Below are 22,740 nucleotides of genomic sequence, written 5' to 3'. Positions count from 1 at the left end.
TGAGACTCAGAGAGACCAGGCCATAAGGTTAAAAACAAAAGGCTCAGATCTGGGGGACGTGAACGTACAGGCCATGGATGTCCCGCTGAAGGCCTGGCGTTCCAGAATAAGGGGCTGGGGCTGGGGGTGGGATAAAATATCTACTGGCAACATTTAAACCAAAGCGTATTAAAAGAAAATAGACTTGAGGTACCAAAATCCAAGAATAAAAGTACAGGAAATCAATGAAAATAGTCTAAAGCTAAAATTCCTCACTGTGCTCCATAGGCAAATCTTCTAGACCACAGCATCACGTCGAGTTAATTTAACATTTTAAAGTTCTCTGAATATTAGCAGAGGATTGCCGCAGTGTGTACGTGTGGATGGACGGACGGATGGATGTGGATGGACGGACGGATGGAAGACAGAGATACATATAATTTCAAAACATTTATTTACCATTCACTATTTTGCAAATACAATTCTCCCAATTTGGTTGGGACAAGAGGTATTTGTGTTAAAGGCCAAGTCAGGAACAAGGAAAGACAAAAACATATTTGGAGTGAGAATCCTTTAATAATTCTATATTCATTCCCAGAGAATAATAAATACAGAAATTACAAGCAGTATATGTAACAGTAATGTTTTCCTTAGATACAGAGAGCACCTACTTTAATACAAAGTAACGGGCAAACACTCGTGTTGAAATCAGCACTGGGGAAAGCTACACAACAGAAGAAAATGACACGTAAAATGAGAAATTGTTTGTTCTAATCACTGAGACTCACACTCCAGGTCTTCTGCCCCAGGCGAAGGGGCGCTGGAGACCCCGCGGCTGAGCGCCCGTTCAGCTCCGGGCAGCTGCGGTCTGCGGTTGCTCAGACTGGAGCTGTTTACCAAGATATTCCCTGAAACACAGGAAGGAGATAGCAAGGGAGATTAGAACTGAAACAACAAAGAATCTCTTTCAAAATTGAAGGACAATATACACTGTCGTCTATGCTTACTTTAACATCTAAAAACTAGTAAAATAGCCCCAGAAAACTAATCTTGTCCAAATTTCAAAAGTACCTGTACTGTATGAATTTTAAACACTCCATGAACCACAGACAAACAAGGCATGACACACACAAACAAGTAATTCTGTATCCGATCACCGGCAACGTCTGCTTTCCTGTTTAGAGAGTTGTGTCTGCTGCCACCGCTTCTGCAATCTAACAAGTTCAAAATCAACGTACGTATGATTCCAAGTAAGTGGCCTGATACATGAGAAACACATTTCCTGACGTTAGAAAGTACAAGTGTTTATCTCTAAGGATTTACACAAGAGCACATGAAAACAATCACTGAAAATAACATCCAGAATCACGACACTTAATCAGAGCTACTAGTTACCCAGCACTTACTCTGCACTGGCAGAGTCTGAAACCTTCACCAAGATGGTCCTACTGAATCCACAGAACCATCACCAGAGCCGAGAAGCAGTATTCTCATTTTACAGACGGGGCAACTGTGGCTTAGAGCAGTGGTCTCCAAACGTTTTAGGTGACGTTCTACTTCAGAAAATTATTTGAATGGTCTGTGTATACTTCACTCTAAATTGCGTACAGATACCACTGTTGATTCCAGGACAGAAAACAATCTTTTCCCTATCTTCCTATGAAGGATTTGCATAAACTTTCGTTTTTGAACTACCTAATAAGGACCAGAAAAAGAGATCTTTTAAGAATATTTAAAAGATCCCCTCCTATAAAAAGGGAAAAGCTTGAGTGTTGGAATAGGGACTGGGTTTACATTCCAGAGGCCGGCAAAGCTGCCCAGGGCTCACGCTGTGAACCACCAGGTGGATCAGTCCCTTAGGGCTGTGGTTCATCTCCCATGCCAGGACAAAACTAATACTCAGGGGACAACAGTGAATACCGGGACATGGGGAAGATAACTGATTTCCTCACATAAGAGGCGTTGCTGAAGTAGGGTCACAGCAGGAGGATTAAAACAGAGGGAAGAAGAGTTTTTCCAGCAGAGAATTTAAAAATACACCCAGGGGGATTCTGTGGCGGTGCAGTGGTTAAGACACCACCTTCCAATGCAGGAGACGCAGGTTTGATCCCTGGTCGGGGAGCTAAGATCCCACCTGCCTCTCAGCCAAAAAACCAAAACATAAAACAGAAGCAATATTGTAACAAATTCAATAAAGACTTTAAAAATGGTCCACATTAAAAAAAAATTTTTTTTAAACAAAAAATTTAAAAAAACACGCCCAGCCATAGCTTCCTCCCCAATGTCTTCTGTTCTTGTTTTCCTGGTCAAAGGTCTTTATTACAGATAAATAATAATGCTCCATCCACTACACTCTCATTTTTTCCCTGCATACAAGGTGGTCTCGGGGCATTCCCTTCCTCACAACCTTACTGCTCGGTGAGTACAAAAACCAGGGCCCCTTTCCTTGTCTGCTAAGTAGGGTTTATGCAAGCTAGGATTTAAGCGAAGGACAAGAACACACATAGATGTAAAGGGTTCAACTAAAAACCCGCACATCAAGAATCCCAGATGGAACTCTGCGAGCCCTACTTGAGGTAGGTCACAGGATACCAAGTCTACTGGGAGAAGAGCCCAGATGGGACCCGTGGACAGAAAAATCAAATTTCCTCCTCAGGCTTTCCTGAAATTGTCATTTGCTACAGTATGTGGGTTGTTAAATTCAGAGGGAGCCGAACCAAGGCGCAACTGAAAAAGATCCTGTCCTACAGAGAGAGGACCCAGCCTGCGCGAAGCTTTGGAGAAAATCTACTCCTGGGTTCGGCTCGTAAAGGGTTGTGGTCTGCTGTCGGGACATCAAATGTGGTCAATTAAAACATGCCCGAGGTTCACCCAAGCTGCCTCTGAGTCCTGTGTGACCCCAGGCACAGGGCAGTCCGGACACCAGTAGCCTGGGGCTGGGAACACACAAAGGTGGCTACGTCTGCACTTTGTTACCGGCCACCGTGGAAACCTGAGTACAGGTGTGCCCACCCTTATCCTCTCACCTCTGCAGCATCCTGGGAGTGGGCATTCTCATCTCCATCGACAGGGGAGGGAAAGCTGCAATCACCTGCTCAGGAGCAAAGCGGGCAGGTGCACGGGCCGGGGCTCAGGTCCACTCCTCTCTCTACTGTGAGGCTGCGCGGCCTCCAAAAAGAGGCCAGAAAGGTGCAGAAAGCAGACACTGCGCCTATCTTTATAGTAGGAAATAATAACAGGTGTGAATAATTTCTTCAGGTTAAGGTTACGTCACTGTCAGGCAAGAAGAAAAGTGATTATGGACTTTTCTTCAGGGGATGACAATGCATCTCTAATAGGACGCCAGAAGAGCTACTTAAGTGAGTTAATCTGAGTATTGAGTCAGTCTCGCTAAACACAAAGATCAATACAGTAAAAATTCAACGCATAATTCACTCAAAGGGTATCCGATTTGTACCAGCAATCTACAGGAGCTGGACATTAATTCTTTGCTTCTACTACCTAAGAAGCAAAATTTGAGAAGTGTAATATTCTCTTCTCTTTAAACTTCATCCATGACTTTGTAGGGGAACAGAATTTGCTACCCAATAGGTGTCTCTTCAACATGAGGATTATTTTAGGCTGATTATTTTTTAAAAAAACGAAAGCCTTGGCAAGTTCGCTTCTTACCTGCCCCTTAACTGCCTAAAGAACTCAGACAAAGGCCCTGGTCCAGGAAGGGCACTGTCACCGGAGATCTACAAAGAACACGGGTTGGCGCTGGGGGGAGCTGCACAGGGCCGGGAGACCAGAGTCCTCTGTGTGTCCCACTGTCCCTGGGGGCCCAGCAAGCATCTGTCACCAAACATCTGCTTTCCCACCTCCGTGTGAACTGCCTTCTCCCCGCTGAAGTCCCCCCACCGCACCTCCTTCTCCTCTCTCAGATGCCATATAGTTTAAAGCTGAGTTATTCCTCCAGCTTTTATCATGATTCTGAGTATTACACACAAAGCAAATTTTGTTTTTATGAACCGATTTTCCTATGTAAACCACGAACCACGTAAAAATCACAGTGCTCCAAGGTCATCTGGATTTTCTCCTGTTTTCTTCTAGGAGTTCTGTGTTTTACATTTAGGTTCACGATCCATTCTGAGTTAGCTTTTGTGGATGTCCAGTTGTTCCAGCACTATCTGTTGAAGAGACTACCTTTGCTCCACTGTATTGCCTTCACTCCTTTGGCAAAGATCAGTTGACTATACTCATGGGGCCCTATTTCTGGGCTCTCTGTCCTGTTCCATTGATCCATTTGTCTACTCTTTCACCCACACCCCCACTATCTTGATTACTTAGCTTTATAATAAGTCTTCAAGTCAGGTGGTGTCAGTTTTCCAACTTTGTTCTTCTCCTTCAATATTGTGTTGGCTATGCTGCGTCTTTTGCTTCTCCATACAAACTTTAGTATCAGATTGTCGATGTCCAAAAAATAACTTGCTGGGATTTTGATTGGGATTGCATTAAATTTATATCAATAGATCAAGTTGAGAACATCTTGAAAATATTGAATCTTCCTATCCATGAACATGGAATCTCTCTCCATTTACTTAATTCTTCCATGATTTCAGTTTAAAAGTTTTCCTCATGTAGATCTTATACATATTTTGTTGAATTTATACCTAAATATTTCATTTTGGGGAAGTGCTAATGTAAATGGTATTGTGTTTTTAATTTCAAATTCCACCTGTTCATTGCTGGTATATAGGAAAGTGATTGACTTTTCTGTATTAATCTCATATCCTACAACCTTGCTGTAATCGCTTATTAGTTCCAGGACATTTGTTTGTTTTTGTCAAATCTTTAGGATTTTCTATGTACAAGATCATGTCATCTGAAAGCAAAGGCAGTTTTATGTCCTCCTTCCCAATCTGTATACCATTTATTTTCTTTTCTAGTCTTAATGCGTTAGCTAGAACTTCCAGTACAAAGGAGTTGTGAGAGGGGATCATAGTATCCCTTTATTATCCTTTTACTTTCCATGGGATCTGTAGTGATGTTCCCTTTTTCATTTATGACACTAGTTAATTTGTGCCTTCTCCTTTTTCCTTAGTCTGGCTATAGGCTTATCAGTATCATTAATTTTTTCAAAAAAACAGCTTTTGGTTTCCTTGATTTTCTCTACAAATGTCCTATTTTCAATTTCCTTGTTTTTTTATTCTTACTTCTTTTCTTCTGCTTACTTTGATTTAATTTGCTCTTTTCTTCTCATTTCCTAAGCTGGAAACTTAGATTACCGACTCTTGAGCTTTCTTCTTTTCTAATATATGCATTCGGTGCTATAAATTTCCCTCTAAGCACTGCTTGCACTGCATCTCACAAATTTTGAAAAGCTGTATTTTCATTGTCACTTAGTTCAAAATATTTTTAAATTTCTCTTGAGATTTCTTCTTTGACCTCTGTGTTATTTAGAAGTGTTGTTTAATCCCCACATATTTGGGGATTTTCCAGTTATCTTCCTGTTATTGATTTCTACTTTAATTCCACTGTGGTCTGAGAGCTGACACTGCATGATTCCTATTTTTTTTAATGTGTTAAGGTGGGTTTTATGGCCCAGAATGTCTTGGTGAATGTTCCATGTGAACTTGAGAGAAATGTGTATTCTGCTGGTACTGGATGAGGTAGTCTATAGATGTCAATTCTATTCAGGTGATTGATGGTGTTGTTGACTTAACTGTGTCCTTACTGATTTTCTGCCTGCTGGATCTGTCCATTTCTGAAAGGGGGGGGCTGAAATCTTCAACTATGATAGAATTCATCTATTTCTCCTTACAGTTCTATCAGTTTCTGCCCCACATAGTTTGATGCGCTGTTGTTAGGTATATACATGTTAAGAATTATTATGTCCTTTTGGAGAACTAACCCCTTTATCTTTACAGAATGACCTTTCTTATCCCTGATAAACTTTCCTTACTTATAAGTCTGCTTTGTCTGAAAGCAATATAGCTACTTCTTCTTTCTTTTGATTAGTGTTAGCATGGTATATTTTTCTCCATTCATTTACTTCTAATCTATATGTGTCTTTATATTTAAAGTGGGTTTCTTATAGGCTACACATAGTTGGGTCATGCTTTTCGATCTGCTCTGATGATCTATCTTTTGCTTGGTGCAGTTAGACCACTGACATTCAGAGTGATTACTGATACAGCTGGATTAATATGTACCATATTCATTTCTGTTTCCTATTTGTTGCCCTTTATTTTCGCTTTTTTTTTTTTTTTGGCGGTACGCGGGCCTCTCACTGTTGTGGCCTCTCCCGTTGTGGAGCACAGGCTCCGGACGCACAGGCTCAGCGGCCACGGCTTACAGGCCTAGTCGCTCTGCGGCATGTGGGATCTTCCCAGACCAGGGCACGAACCCGTGTCCCCTGCATCGGCAGGTGGACTCTCAACCACTGTGCCACCAGGGAAGCCCTTTCGCTCCTATTTTTGTCTTCCACTCTTTTTCTGCCTTTTGTGGTTTTAATTCAGCATTTTATATGATTCTATTTTCTCTCCTTTCCTACTCAGCATGTCAGTTATACTTCTTTTTTTACTTTTTTTAGTGGCTGCCCTAGAGTTTGCAATATATTAATTTACAATTAATCCATGTATACTTTCAAATAGCACTATACCACTTCACAGATAGTGTGAGTAGCTTGTAATAACCAAATAATCTTAATTCCTTCCTCCTGTCCCTTGTATCATTGCTGCCACTTATTTCACTTATATATAAACATACATAAGCAACGTGTATAAAATACATAAAAGCGTACATACTCAAGGATATTGCTGCTATTAGTTTTTTGAACAAACTTCTATGTTACATCAGTTAAGAATAAGAAAAATAAAAGTTTTTATTTTACCTTCAGTTGTTCCTTCTTTGATGCTCTTCCTTTCTTTATGTAGATCTGAGTTTCTGACCTCTATTATTTTCCTTCTCTCTGAAGAACTTTTTTCATATTCCCTGTATGGCAGGTCTACTGGCAACAAACTCCCTCAATTTTTGTTTCTTTGAGGAAATCTTTATTCCTCCTTCACTTTTGAAGGATAACTTCACAGGGTACAGAATTTGGTGAGTTTTTTTCTCTCAACATGTTAAATATTTCACTCCACTCTCTACTTGCTGACATGGTTTCTGAGAAGTCAGCTGTAATTCTTACCTTTGTTCCTCTGTAGGTAAGGTGTTTTTTCCCCCTGGCTTCTTTCAGGATTTTTTTTTTCACCTTTGATTTTCTGTAATTTGAAAATTCCATGTCCAGGTGTAGTTTTTTTGGTGTTTATCCTGCTTGGTGTTCTCTGAGCTTTCTGGATCTGTGGTTTGGTGTCTGACATTAACTTGGGAAATGCTCAGTCATTACTCTTTCAAGTATTTCTTCTGTTCCTTTCTCTCTTTTTCTGGTATTCCCACCACATGTATTTTACCTCTTTTGTAGTTGTCCCATAGTCCTTGGATATTTTGTTCCGTTTTTTTAGTCTTTGTTCTCTTTGCTTCTCAGTTTTGGAGGTTTCTACTGATATATCCTCAAGCTCAGAGAGTCTTTCCTCATCCGTGTCCAGTCTAACTTATAAGTCCATCAAAGGCATTCTTCATTTCTTTTACAGTGTTTTTGAGCTCTAACATTTCTTTTCGGTTCTTTCTTAGGATTTCTATCTCTCTGCTTAACTTGCCCATCTGTTCTTGCTTGCTGCCTACTTTATCCACTAGAGTCCTCAGCATATTAATCCTAGTTGTTTAAAGTTCCCAGTCTGATCTTCCAACATTACTGCCATGGCTGGTTCTGATGCTTCCTATGTCTCTTCTTTTTTTTTTTTTTTGCTTTTTGGTATGCCTCGTAGTATTTTCTTGATAGCTAGACGTGGTGTGCTAGGTAAAAGAAACTGCTGTAAATGAACCTTATGTAACGTGGTGGTGAGGTGAGGGAGAGGAAGCTTTCTGGAGTCCTTTGATTGGGTCTCAGTCTTTCTTGAACCTGGGCCTCAGGATGGTGAACTTCATGAGTGCTCCTCAGGGTTTTTTCTACCCCTTTGGGTGAGACAGCATGATTAGAGACAGCTAGAGTTGGTTATTTCCCTTCCCTAGGTCAGTCAGACTCTGATGACACCCCAGCAGGCTGGGCTCTGGTTAACTAGTTTCCCCTGCATGCAGGCCTTGTTAGAACGGAACAATAGTTAGAACTATTTCAAAATGGTTCCTTTCCCCTCCCCCTGCCAGAAGCCCAAGGGAATTTTTCTCAGATATTTACTGTGGGAACCTGGTCTGGCTTCTGGAGAGAAATCTCCCCGTATGGTGGGGGCCCCCCATGACTGGATCCCCTGGAGTTTTTAATCCTCAGACTTGTGCACACGGAGCCCCCTGCAATTCACCAAGCACGGCCCAGCTCTCCTGCCAGGCACTGGTCCCCCGCTGGTCTCCACGTGTGAGTCCTGCTCAGGTAAGCCACAACTCCCTGTATTCACCCGCCTCTCCAGTCTCGTCTGACCTTCTCCCCTATGGATCCAAGAAGGATTGCTGATTTTTTCAGTCTGTTCAGCTATTTACCTGTTGTTGAGATGTAGTGGCAACTTCCAAACTCCTTACATGCATAACTGGAAACCAGAAGTCCCTCCGTTTCATTTTGAATGCGGGTTCCAGACCAGCAAGTAGTTACAACAAAAAGCGATCTGCACAATGCAGAGTATGCCCCTAAATGACCACAGTATGTGCAAATCTGGTTAATGTAATGTGCTGTGTGGGAGAAATGTCTGTGCTGTTAGAAGAACTCTTAAGAAGATAGTATGCAATAAGCAAAGTCCACGTTTAGCGCTTCTTATAGACTCCTTTTTCTTTAATTATATTTAGAATGTAAGATTCTTACACGAGAATTCCTCCACTAAAAATATCATAAGAATAATGTGGAAAACTCCAGGTACCCAAAGAGAGACCACAATTTTCTAAATTAGTTTTGGAAAATGTTAAACCCAGAAATGTCATATGTTTATTTAAAATCACATGGAATGTTTTTTAACATGATTATTAATGCTAAAAAGTTAAAACTTACATAGGGTTTTTTTCCTTCAATTCTGTTCATAAGTAACTGTTTTAATCACTGCATTTATGGCTACGTACTATTTACAGAACAACTAAAATATACTAAGCAGAGGTAAAGGTCTGAGAATAAAGGAGTATCACCCACACCCTCGGCTTGCTGCGTTCCTCTCTATTTACGTACACATGAAAGACTGAGAGAGGGTGACACTCTCACAACTTATTATTCTGTTTGAAAATAGGTTGAAAAAAAAGCTAGAAACAAGGAGAAAATTCTACAGGAAATCCTCTACCTACAAAATTCAGTGTTTCTTTCCTGAGGTCCTGAGCTGTCCACATGCACATATTGCTGCTTCTGAATTAGAGGCTGATGACATTTAAAATCATTCGGTAGGAGAAAAATGATGACATTTTTATGATGTTAAATTACAAAGTATAAACTGAGGGTCTATATAAAAGTTCTCTAAAGTAAGCTGTCACTGTTTACATATTTTGCCAAATTTGAGAATATAAAAATCCAGCCCTGCTCAAAAGAACGAGGGACATACCAGGAACTGCACATGGGGACGGGAAGATCAGAGCCTGCACGTGCCACTTACAGAGCTGTGGATAGGACTGACCCGCTCGAGGCCTCCTGGACTGAGGAGACCCTGGTGTGTGCCCAACGCACACCCCAGCAACTCCATTCGGCCCCCCATGCCACCCACAGCAGTCAGGGTTACACGTAACCCACCCGTCATTCCACGTAAACACAGGTGTTAAGTGGAAGGGAGAAACAGTTCACGGAAATAATTCTGCAATCAGTCATAAAATCGTGAGAAAGAATTAAGTAACATTTTCACATGATATACAACTCTATGCTCCATGTTCTATAAATCAGGGGTAAGTCCTTCTCTACATTATCAAGAAAAGTAATAGTTAACTCCCTAGAGCAGAGTCTGAATCAAGACCCAGAGACAATGCAGTTCCATGATGCTGTGAGTATCCAATATCCAATTTATACTTAAAATGTAATTTTTAACTTAAAACCAAAACAAAATTCCCCTCAGTAAAAAAGAAATGTTAACTTTACTATATCCAAAATTACGATTTCGTCTAATCAACAGAAACTGGTAAAAATGCAATGCCAAAAAATCTAAAAATCATTTATGGTAGAAAAACGTAAAAAAGTCAAGAGTGCGCTGGAAATCTGTAAACAGCCAGGGAGGGGCCTCGGAGAAAAACAACAACACAGAGAACGTGCGAAACTGTCAGGAAAAGCTGCTGCTGCCATTCAGACAGACTTTCATTCTACTTTTACCCATGGGTGTATTTTCATTATCTTCAACTAATTCATTTCACTGCATTGTACTAAAATATACCCTTTCTAAAATTTTGTTTTAATTAAATCAAAACAAACAAAATGTTGAGAAGAAACCAAGTCAACTGTGTTTTCAGGTTTTATTTGGTGTGAAACCTCTTTCGGACACCAGTCCCATGGTTTAGGTTAAAAAGCCTCTATTTTAGGAAAGTAGAAAGGCAGACTTTACCAGCATGATTTACTAAAGGCAACTTGGTTACGTGCATAAAGATACTGGTTCAAAATCCTTTTACATTTGGGGAAAACTCTGCTGAAGATTTACTTTCCAACGGCATTCTATTTGGTCTCACACTAATCTGATGTTGAAATGAACTGCTATTACTTGAGCAATTTTCACTCTCTGGCACAAAGTGCCAGAGAAATGCGTATGTCACAACGAAAGACACAGGTCACGTGTGAATTCTAATCTGCATATGAAAATGCCTTTCTCAAAGAAAGCACAGGAAAATGCTGACACTAAGCTTCTCCATTCAAGGGGACTTATCATAACTAAAACATTAAAGCTAAAATAGCTTGGTACATAACTAGAGAGGAGGGGGGAAAAGGATATTCTCTCATCAGCTAGTCAATGACAAAGAGCAAATAAACCAGTTTTTGGCTATAGAGACAATTTACCTTTCCTTTTGTAATCGTACATCAAAAAATTTACTGAGGCCAAATCAGATTCCTAAATTCAAGAAAAAGTTTTCAAATTTTAAATGTTTCATCTTTAATTCATGATCATTTGCACAATAAAAATTCTTAACCAAAAAATTTTCTCCACTGGCAAAGGGAAAACTCCCAGTCAACATCCTATTCCATACCCAGCTTTTTTTCCCCATTGGAAATATACATTAAAAAAAAGCGGGGGGGGGGCTTCCCTGATGGCGCAGTGGTTAAGAATCCGCCTGCCAATGCAGGGGACGTGGGTTCAAGCCCTGGTCCAGGAAGATCCCACATGCCACGGAGCAACTAAGCCCATGCGCCACGACTACTGAGCCTGAGCTCTAGAGCCTGCGAGCCACAACTACTGAGCCTGCGAGCCACAGCTACTGAGCCTGCAAGCCACAACTACTGAGCCCACGTGCCACAACTACTGAAGCCCGCATGCCTAGAGCCCGTGCTCTGCAACAAGAGAAGCCACTGCAATGAGAAGCCCGCGCACGGCAACAAAGAGTAGCCCCCACTCACCGCAACAAGAGAAAGCCCACACGCAGCAACTAAGACACAAGGCAGCCAAAAATTAATTAATTAAAAAACTAACAATAAATTCTTCAAGAGAAAGAACTATTAAAATGAAGTTGTTTTTTATTAACAAAAGAAGAATTATGCTTCAACAGCCCTACTTTCAACAAAAGGGGAAAATAAAACTGTATTTAATGGAAACTTCAGGAAAATATCTGTCAATAAAAGCTCACTGATTCCAACAGCCTCCAACTCTATTAAATGCCAACATTCTGTAAACGAACTTCATGAAAGAAACAGAAACAAACCAAGAGAGAGAAAATTACTAAATAATTAATTTACGTTGAAAAATGTGGCTCAGGGTAAAGTAAAAGGAGGGAATCCAGTGGAGTATTCTCTAGTTTCCTGACAGACTTGAAAGATTTTTCTCTGCTAAACAGTAGATAAAAAACCATTTTTGAGTGCTCTCTGCCTTGAATCCCATTCTTCTTGCATAGACGATATGAAAAGAGTAAAAACATTTTCAGTCCCTCAAGCACCACGCGCACCAGCTCTGAAATCTATCCCTAGTCCATCTACTGCTTGGTACCAACTGTTACCATTCTAGTCCATGGCACGAGCCATCCCTACCCACGGCCACAATGAGAATCTATGAAACGGTCTTCCTGCTGCCACACTCACCCCCAACCATCCACTCTCCACAGAGGAGCCTGTGAGACCTTTCAAAGTACAAATCAAATCCTGTCACTCCCCTGTTAAAACCTTTAACCATGACTTTCAACTCATCCAACAGAAGGACCCACCAGACCCTCCGTGATCAGATCCCGGCCACCTCGCCTCGCCCATCTCCTTTCCTTCTGGCCTCACCCACTCCTTCAACTCGCCCTTGAAGCCCAGCACTGCTGACAGTTCCCTGTGGTGGCGACTGGCGGATGCAGGATGCTGAACAGCATCCCTGGCCTCGACCCACCAGCTGCCATTAGCACCACCTCCTAGACCCCAGCTGCCACATCCAAACATGTCTCCAGGCGTTGCTCTTAAAGAAGCCAAGCTCCCTCCTGCTTCCTGGTCCTTTCCCCTCCCGTTCCCTCCACCTGCAATCCAACCCCCAACACTGGAGGTGGGTGACTGGTTCCCTTCCATCACTGTCTCAGCCTGGCTGCTGGGACCACTCAGAAAGGCCATCTCTCATCACCCACTTCCATCACATCTGTCGCCTGGAGCCTAGCGTAACAGGGTACAAATTAAGTGCTCAAAGAGCACCTGCTGGAAGAATGCATAAATGTCAGTATTCATGAGAAAAGTACTTAAGTGGCAGGATCCTAATATTTAATACATGACGTCACGGTGGCAATCCTGGATCCTCTGCTATCCTGTATCTGCCTGCATCTTTCACACGTGAGCATTTGCATGTGCCATTAATCTGTCCTTTGGAACTATCAGTAGCATTACCGTCAGTTAGCGCATCTTTCCCAAGGATGGGGAATAGAGAGGCATCTGAGTGCAGAAGAGCGCGGAACAGCCAACCTACTGCTAAAACAGCCACGGCCGAGAGAGTCCAGGGGTGTCCACTCACGGACACAGATGGTTCACCATTGTATCTAAGTAGTCACTCTAATTTATCTTGTTTTGAGTACAAAAAGGTCAATAATTTTGACTTAAAAAATAAAAGCAAGAGGAAAAACATGACTCTGGCTACTATTTCAAAGGCAAAAGGCTATAACGGACGAAATGTGAGAGCGGAATCTTAACTGATCAATCAGCTTTTACTGTTTTCATGTGAACTGGTAAAAATCCATTCAGGTTAACCGTACACCGAACAGTTAAACCCTGCAAAATTGTAGCGTCTCTAATCAGTAGTCAAGATGAATTCCATTCAACTCTCAAAAAACTTATTCACCTATGTCGTAATGGTCCTTTTAGTTACTTCTGGAGTTGTTTCTGATACTAGTACTTTGAATATACATTTCTTCAGAACACTAATGCAGCTGTTTTTTCTAAATCATCACATCGCTGCTCTGAACGGCTAAAATGTAATTCTAGGTGTTAATCAAAACCACTGCTTTAAAAGCCACCACTCATCGGAGCCTTTCCACAAGAACTTCTGGACAGGAACGTGAGGCCCAACAGAGCAGCAGGGGGTGGGCGGCACCTACCAGTTGTGCACCATGAGCTTCTGCACGGCCAGGAGGGCGTTGTAGCGCACCTGCTGGTCCTCGTGGTGCATGTGGTTCATCACCAGCTGCTTCCCGCCGAGCTGCTCGATGACCCTGGGGGCCAGAAGCCACGTGGTGAAGACGCTGCAGTTACTTTCAAATGCAAGCTGTTAGCAGAAAGGCCCAACTCCGAACTGCCCAGTGGTTTTACAAAGAAAAGTTACCATACAGGTAAGTAAACCAACACACGTGTCTTTTTTAAAATATCATTTTCTCCAAATCACAGACTTAAAGTTTTTATATATTTTCTCTTGAATCCCTAGTGATAAATCCAACTGTTATTCTCATTTCCTAGTCTGGGCAAATGTCATCAACCTGGACTGCTGCAGTAATCTAGATTACAGTGTTCTATAGGCAGTTGAGTAGTAACTTCTTTATCACCAGGATTTGTGGCTTGCTTAAAAACCAGTATACTGAATACCACCTTATGTCTGAAGTAACATCAGATCAATACTAAGCCCAGCAGTTGCCATGCTGTGAACCAGATACGGGCTCAGATGCAGACAGCAGAGAACACGAGGTTAAAAAGCACTCCGTAGGAGCCATGTTAATTTCCTGAAAAAACCTGATTTGTTAAGATATCTGCCCTTTCCTGTAATGATGGAACATGAACATGCCACATGACCTGCTGGGCAGTGAAACAAATGAGAAAATTCCTGTTGTCAAGAACACCAGGAAGACTGACAACCAGCGCTGCTTTCTGTCACTGCCCCCTCAACCCCCTGAAAAATCCAGTTACTACAGACACAAAAGCAAAGTGAAAATGGTTATTTGCCTCACGAATGGAAGGAGGTTCTCTGCTCCTCTGGGGGGGAGCGGGGGAGTGCAAAGAGCCGGCGAGTGTCTTTAACCCCAGCCTGGGAGTGTGGGAGCTGCGGTCAGTGCTGCCTGGTGAGTGACATCGCCACCACACAGTCCGTGACAAGCGGCACCTTAGTGCAGTAGGGCTTCTGGTGGTTTAGGACAACCTCGCAGATGAGCACATGGGTCAGGGGTGAGGGAGAGGTTTCATCTGTACGCCTGTTTATATTTTATTTTTTAAAGCATCTTTTTAAAAAAAATGTACTGAATTGAGAAAAATAATGCAGTATAATTATACCCAAACTTTATGAGTGCTTGATACGTGCCAGGTATGTAACAAGCTTCTCCAAACAGCATACAACAGCCTCAGTCTCATTTAATGCTTTCTCCCTCAACTCCTATCCTTTCACTGTTAGCGTACCTAAGTGATTTCACATTACCAAGCCAGCCTCACCTCCTCTGCAAAGCCTTACCAGTCTCCTCCCAGAGGGAATTCCTCACTCTTCAGTACTTGGAAACACATCCTTCCATTACTATATATCTACTGTGACTTTTCTTACACGTGTTATATTTCCTTTTATATTTGGAACCTACTCAGGTCAGTAACAATATAACCACAAATAATAATTTAAAAATCACCAGTGCTAACAAAATGGCTTTTGAATTAAATCATACAAACCAAAGAAAACCCTGAACGTGAAATTTCTGGTGTGATCTCTGTTGGCTACTGCACAACAGTATTCTACACGTGTGCTTATGTTTTCATACTTCCCATCTTTAATCAGGTTTATCAGTTATCACGATTCCCGGTACTATGGTCATCCGGGTTCTGCTCACTCCGTCAGCTCCTCGGCTGAACGAGTCTACTTTACAGGAGTATAAACTAGGACCTCTATGCGGAATGTCTCGGGACACCCCGAGGAAACCAAGGCTCCTCACTTACCGCTTGCCTCGCGGGTAATGCCGAACGTACTCGCCGACGTCATGGGCAGCAACAGCTAAGACTTGTGGGTCATCGGACACCTCCAGAAGTTTGGTCAAAATCCTGAAATAAATTTAATACAAAGAGAGATTGATTTCTAATTCTTTTCTAGAGCACAACAGAGCAAAGGTATAATGCCGATACTTTCCTGAAAATAAACATTTACAAATATAACTGTATTTTCTACAAGTTTCACTGCTACACACGATACACTACACATGATTTACTGCAGGTAAGTTAGCAGCTTTCAAACCTTTATACACACATTAACAGGTCACTTTCAGATTCACAACGTCCACCACCCACAATTCCCACAATACCAGGGAAAGGGAAGAAGGGAAAATATAGGGAGTTTTTAGGGCAGTGAAACTATTCTGTGTGATACTGTGACACAGCAGGAACTGTACAACAGAAAGGCGTGAACCTGAACGTAAACTATGGACTTCAGTTAAAATAATGTATAAATATTGGTTCATCAACTAACAAACGTGCCACACTTAGGCAAGACATTAAAAATAGGGGAAACTGTGCCTGGTGGAGGAAGAGAGGGTATATGAGTACTCTCTGTACTCCCTTCAATTTTTCTGTAAACCTAAAATTATTCTAAAAATTAAATTCTATTAGTTTTACCAGTTATAGTAAGGTATATATGTAGTAATTCTATCAAGAAACTGAGAAGATGACCCAAAAATGGGAGATAATATTTGCACAGCATATTATCTGATCAGGGATTTACATCCAAAATATATTAAAAAACTCTTACAACTAAATACTAAAAAGAGAACCCATTTAAAAATTGAACTAAGAATCTGAACAGACATTTCTCCAAAGATATAAAATGGCCAATAAGGACAAGAAAAGATGCCTGACTCGTTAGCCATCAGGGAAATACAAATCAAAACCATGATGAGATATCACTTCACACTCACTAAAACAGCTAGAATCAAGAAGTCAGACAATAGTAAGTGCTGACATGGAGATGGAGAAATCAGAATCCTCATACACTGCTGGTGGGAATATGAAATTGTACAGCCACTTTGGAAAATAGTCGAGTAGTTCCTAAAATGGTTAAACAGAGTTACCATATGATTCAGCAATTCTATTCACAGATGTCTACCCAAGAAGAGAAATAAAAACGTATGTCCACATAAAAACTTGTACACGAATGTTTATTACCAGCATTTTTCATAATAACCCAAATGCCCATCACCTAATGAGTGGATAAATAAAATGTAATATGTCCTTATGATGGAATATTATATGACCATAAAAAGGAACAAAGTACTGCTAAATGCTACAACATGAATGAACCTTGAACACCTTATGGTAAATGAAAGAAGCTGGTCACAAAAGAACAAATATTATATGATTACATTTACATGAAACTTTCCTAATAGGCAAATCCATAGAGACAGAAAGTAAAAGCTTAGGGCTGAGGGCGTGGCTGGACAGAGAAATGACAGCTAAAGGATACAGGGTTTCTTTCTGAAGTGATGGAAAATGTTCTGTAATTGACTGTGTCGATGGTTACACAACCCAGTGAATATACTGGTTTATACACTTTAAATGGGTGAATTGTGTGGTATTTGACTTATATCTCAGTAAAAAAGAAAGACACTTGCACATATTAGGTCATCTTTATTATAACAAAGGGAACCGTGCAAAGCAGTGGGGAAAATGTATGTTATTTTCAATAAATGTTGCTAGTTCAATTAGATATCCATGTAATGAAAAAAACAAATCTTGGCCTACCTTATACACCTTACCCAAAAACCATTCCACACGGAATGGAAATCTAAATGTGAGAGGTTAAATGATAAAGCTTCTAGCAGATAACACAGGAGTATATCTTCAGGACCTTGGGTAGGCAAAAACTTCTTAACCAGACACAAGAAAGCACTAGCCATAAATAATAAACTGAGCTACATCAAAAGTAAAGAGTTAGTGGCATTTGACGTGGTAGAAGAAGAGCTGTGATGAATACATATGACCAAGAAACCTATAGAATTCCCACAAAAACAAAAACAAAAACTTGAACAGGCACTTCTCCTGGGAAAAAAGATATCCAAATGGCCAGTAAGCACACGAAAAGGTATTCAACCACATGGTAAGGAAGAAAATAGAAATTAAAACCATGGAATATCTAAAAATTTTAAGAGGGACAAAAACGTGTCCACGAGTATGTGGAAGGATGGGGGTTTTTCAGAGTGTAAACTGGCATTTAAAACTTACTTCAAGAGCTCATAATTCTTCTCATTTAACCTCACAGCATTTTCTCTCCAAAATTTCTCAGATTTGTGCACAGGACTCCATTCCAATCTTCCAGATTTAAGTTCTGAACTATATTCATCAAATGAGCTGTAAAAAGATTTCAAAGTTTATAAGAATCTGAGAGATAGATACTCCAAAATTTAATAAAATAAAACATCTTCACTAATTATTTAACGACAAAGACTGATCATACTTTATACATTCAAAAATCACCTCTAAACAAGTTTCAATGGCTTAATTTTCAATAAATCATGTGAAACTTATTCAGGGTACTAAGGTCCAGTACTCCTGTCAAATTTGAATGTTCACCATGAGATATTAAAAGGAGCACTTGCTTTCAAAATTCTAACCTTAATATACACATAAATGTCTGTACATCACTAAAATATCTGATAGGGACTTCCCTGGTGGCACAGTGGTTAAGAATCCACCTGCCAACGCAAGGGACATGGGTTCAAGCCCTGGTCTGGGAAGATCTGACATGCCGCAGAGCAACTAAGCTCGTGGGCCACAACTACTAAGCCTGTGCTGTAGAGCCCACAAGCCACAACTACTGAGCCTGCGTGCCACAACTACTGAAGCCCACACACCTAGAACCCATGCTCTGCAACAACAGAAGCCACCACAGTGAGAAGCCCGCACACAGCAATGAAGAGTAGTCCCCGCTCGCCACAACGAGAGAAAGCCCGTGCGCAGCAACAAGGACCTAACGCAGTCACAAATAAATAAATAAATATATATATATATAAAAATAAATTAAATATCTGATAATCTAGCATTGTTTCTACCATACCTCTTAAAACACTGTATTTGCCAGACCACTAGATACATAAAGATAAATTTATGTAAAAGTATATTACTTAAACACAAAATAAAACAGAATATTCTATTATACTTTAAATGACAAACCATGATACTGCAGTACAAAAATAAAAACACATACCTCAGTACGATATTTTTAAATGTGACTACCCACAATGCAGAGGTAATTCATTAACTGAATTAGCCCACTACAGATTAATTAAAAACAAAAACCTCTGTACATGTAACAAACTAAAATGCACTTTAATTCAAAAATTATTCACTATGTATCAAGCAACAATTATTCAAATCTTCATAATATAAAACTGCTTTAATGTGGTTAGCCAGTGAACAAAGTGACAAGACATGCTTATACTTTCTTTCAAGTAAAATTTTCAAAAAGAAGTAGCTATTTAATACTGATTGATAATTCAGTATAACAAAGATTCACTGGTTAAGCTGATCAGAGTAACCTGTTAAATAAAGCAGTAATTTAATGAAAGGCTATTTAGTATAAGAAGTAATATTGTTTAACTAATACTGTTAAACAATATTGTTTAACTAATATGCTAAACCTGTAACAATATAAAGAGACAAATCTATTTCAACTGCTCCCATCACCATGTTAGCTGTATGTAAACAGCAATATTTTTCACATTACCAAATTCAACATGAAAAATCAGTAAATAATAACAATTGGCTAGCATGGATTAAATAACTTAGAAAGCTATCACTAACCTTATTTACTTTTTTAAAAGGGTCTCAAATCATTATTACAGAAGAACCAATGATAATTTTTTAAATAAACATAATAAAATAGAATTTGTATAAACTGCAAGCCTATTGCTGGCCTATTATATTACAAACAACTTATTCATATTTGAAATTATAAAAAGACAGAAATCACCTGCCTTCCTCCACAAAGCCCCATACACACCACTGATATGGGTGACAGCTCCCATCTCTATAAACGCTTCTGGGCTGCACTGAATTATCTGGTAAACACATTTTTGGAACACATACTATACTAAAGGCACTTGCTGGACACCTCATGGAAAATCCTACAAGGTTAGCATTTTTATCACTATTTTACCAAAAGGAAAATTGAGACTTTAAAATGTCAAGAGGCTTGTTCAAGGCCACACGTGGACAAAGTGGCCAAACAATTCAAACTGGAGTCATCCTGGCTCCCAAACCCAACCTACTTCTAGTGAGTAACTCTCTTTGTAAAATGTATCAATAGTTCAAAAACAAAGAATGCATGGGTTAATGGGAAAAATCATCAAGCTATTATTAAACAAAAAAGAACCAGGACCAGAAGAATACATAGAACCCTATTTGTGTGTGTCTGTGTGTGTGTGCGCGCATGCACATGCATGCATGCTAGGGGGAGGGGGGCTAGGTTTTTTGGGGAATGAACACAAGAAACCAGAGGGGCAGGGGGAAGTAGGTGGGGAAGATGGGGGTACTGGTGTGTTGTCCCTTCTGTACTGTATTGTATTCTGTAGTGTACTGCATTCTGTATTGTACTGTATTCTGTACTGTATTAAAAAAGGGATTTTTTTCTTTACTGCATGTACATCACTTGCATAATTTTTAAAATAAAAAATAAATAAAACCAATAGGGACTTCACTAAAGCAGGAGGGCTTCCCTGGTGGCGCAGTGGTTGAAAGTCCGCCTGCTGATGCAGGGGACATGGGTTCGTGCCCCAGTCCGGGAGGATCCCACATGCCGCGGAGCGGCTGGGCCCATGAGCCATGGCCACTGAGCCTGCGCGTCCGGAGCCTGTGCTCCGCAACGGGAGAGGCCACGGCAGTGAGAGGCCCGCATACCGGAAAAAAAAAAAAAAAGCAGGAAAAATACTCTTTCCATATCTAAGCAAACCTCCTCCACAAATTAACAATGACTGCTGCTTAAAAAAGATTTTAAACCAGGGGGAGATTCTCAAAGGGTGGCACCCACAACCCGTGGTAGAACACCAGGTCAGATTTTAGACAACAGAGAACAGTGGGGATCTACACGAAAGAGGAGAAATAACACACAGCTCTGACCAATGGTTGCCATGATGGTGAGCCAGTGTTTCCACACCCCTCAATTTTCAATAGAAGACATGATGTTTTAGTGCAATCTTTTGAGTTTATAGTTCATAACAAATTTAAATTTCCTTAAAATATGAGGCAAGTCAAACAAGGCCCAATATACCTAGCCTGTGAGAATTAAAAAGAATAACATACCTAAGATCCTGGACACTCTCACCAAGTTTTTCCAAGAGAAATTTTATATCTTCACTGATATCTTCGTCATCATACTTCTGCTGTTCCAAGTTCTCTAACTGTTTCAGAACTTTGCACTGAATCATAGCCAGAGCATACTCTTGGCGAGTTTCTCTTTCAGTTGATTTTTCTAAGAAGTTCTGGGTTAGACAAAGACACAATGAGAAATGATATAATCTGTTATGTGATGTTCTCTGCACCTGCTTTCACATCCTCTCTCCCCTTCCTGTTCTCAGGTTAACTATCACCTTAAGTGGATGACTGGATCACAAATCCTGACTTCTTTCCTAAGCATCTGTCCCACATCAGGGGCATCCTTCTGATTCCTTCCTTACTCACTGGCTTACTAAACATTTTAAATTATTGACCTAGACAAGCCTCAAAACACTGAACACATTTACAGTGAGGTCCATCACCATCCTTCCTCACAGCCCTGCTCTTGAGGTCACCACCATGAACACTCCATTTCTTGGCCACATGGAGCCCTTAGGATGCTAAGAAAGACTGTTTCCTCAAGTATCTCTCTAGTTCCCAGTCACTGACCTTTTTCTCCGTCCAATCAACCTGTAAGTGCACAAAGGACGGCAATTAAAAAAACTCTCTTGCTTCAGTAATTACCAGAAAAGTTTCGTGACATTCAAGCAAATTTCTCAGTTTTCTTCTGCGATTTTTAAGAGTACTGATGAAATCAGCAAAGGAATCTAAGTATTTCTGAAGATACTCTGTTCACTAAATTAACCAATATTTCAGAGCAAAACCATGCTCATGCTGAGGTCTAGAACAAGGACAAACAAGCTCTCAAGAAAGCCACCTTCACAAAGTTGGTAAAGAAGGCCTGTCAAATCTCCCACACTCAAAAAAATCCTGGAATAACAATTCTAAATCAACTGTACCAAAATTTTAAATTTCCTTATTTTTGCAAGGAAGTTATATTTCTAATAATTATGCTAAATAAATGCAGAGAGAGATTTAGCTTAGCATATGGAAATTAGTAAGATCGATCCCTACCAAAATTCCAATTTTCACAGAAATAGGAAAAGCAATGCTAAAACTTGTATAGAAATATAAAAGACTCCAAATATCCAAAGCAATCCTGAGAAAGAAGAATAAAGCTGGAGAAGTCACATGTACTGATTTCAAACTAAACTACAAGGCTACAATGATCAAAACAGTATGGTAATGGCATAAAACAGACAGAGTTCAATGGAACAGAATAGAGAGCACAGAAATAAGCCCGTACATATTCAGTCAACTAATATTTGACGAGGGAGCCAAGAAAACCTATTGAGGAAAGGATAGTCTCTTCAATAATGTCAGCAGGGAAACTGGATAATCACATGCAAAAAAATGAAATTGGACCCGTATCTTATACCAGTCACAAAAACTAACTCAAAAGGGATTAAAGACTTAAACATAAGACCGGAAACTGTCAGACTCATAGAAGAAAACACAGGGGAAAATCTCCTTGACATTAGCCTTGGGAATGATTTTTTGGATATGACACCAAAAGCACAGCAAAAGTAAAAATCAACAACTGGGACTATATCAAACTAAAAAGCTTCCGCACAGCCAAAGAAACAAAAAAAGCAAAATGAAAAGGCAACCTACAAAATGCGAGAAAACATGTGCAAACCATACATCTGATAGGAGGGCAATATCTAAAATGTATAAAGAACTCATTTAACTCACTAGCAACAACAACAACAAAAAAGCACAAGCCAATTAAAAAATGGGCAGCGGATCTATATAGACATTCTCCCAAAGAAGACATAAACATGGCCAACAGATCATGAAACAGTGCTCAACATCACTGATCATCAGGGAAAATCAAGTCAAAACCACAATTAAATATCACT

General features: G+C 40.3%; 1 protein-coding gene across 12 annotated transcripts in view; it reads right to left on the bottom strand.

Annotated features, from left to right (window-relative positions):
• Positions 1–416: 416 nt before the first annotated feature.
• ATP6V1H (ATPase H+ transporting V1 subunit H) overlaps positions 417–22,740 on the bottom strand; it is a 96,572-nt gene continuing 74,248 nt past the window's right edge. For 11 of the 12 annotated variants that reach the window (XM_027128098.1, XM_027128096.1, XM_027128097.1 and 8 more), the window contains 5 exons: positions 20,846–21,024; positions 17,771–17,896; positions 15,500–15,601; positions 13,696–13,809; positions 417–887 (listed from right to left, as the gene is read on the bottom strand). In XM_027128098.1, coding sequence (XP_026983899.1) covers positions 827–887; positions 13,696–13,809; positions 15,500–15,601; positions 17,771–17,896; positions 20,846–21,024 — 582 coding nt within the window. In that variant the 3' untranslated portion in view covers positions 417–826. Of the gene's footprint in view, positions 888–13,695; positions 13,890–15,499; positions 15,602–17,770; positions 17,897–20,845; positions 21,025–22,740 lie in introns of all 12 variants that reach the window. The other variant, XR_003437419.1, reaches the window with a different exon arrangement.

This window comes from Aethalodelphis obliquidens, unplaced genomic scaffold (assembly GCF_003676395.1).
Source record: "Aethalodelphis obliquidens isolate GAN/ISIS:26980383/991018 unplaced genomic scaffold, ASM367639v1 scaffold33, whole genome shotgun sequence".
NCBI lineage: Eukaryota > Metazoa > Chordata > Mammalia > Artiodactyla > Delphinidae > Aethalodelphis > Aethalodelphis obliquidens.
Note: the sequence above shows the minus strand (reverse complement) of the source record. Positions and strands in the feature narration are given on the sequence as shown.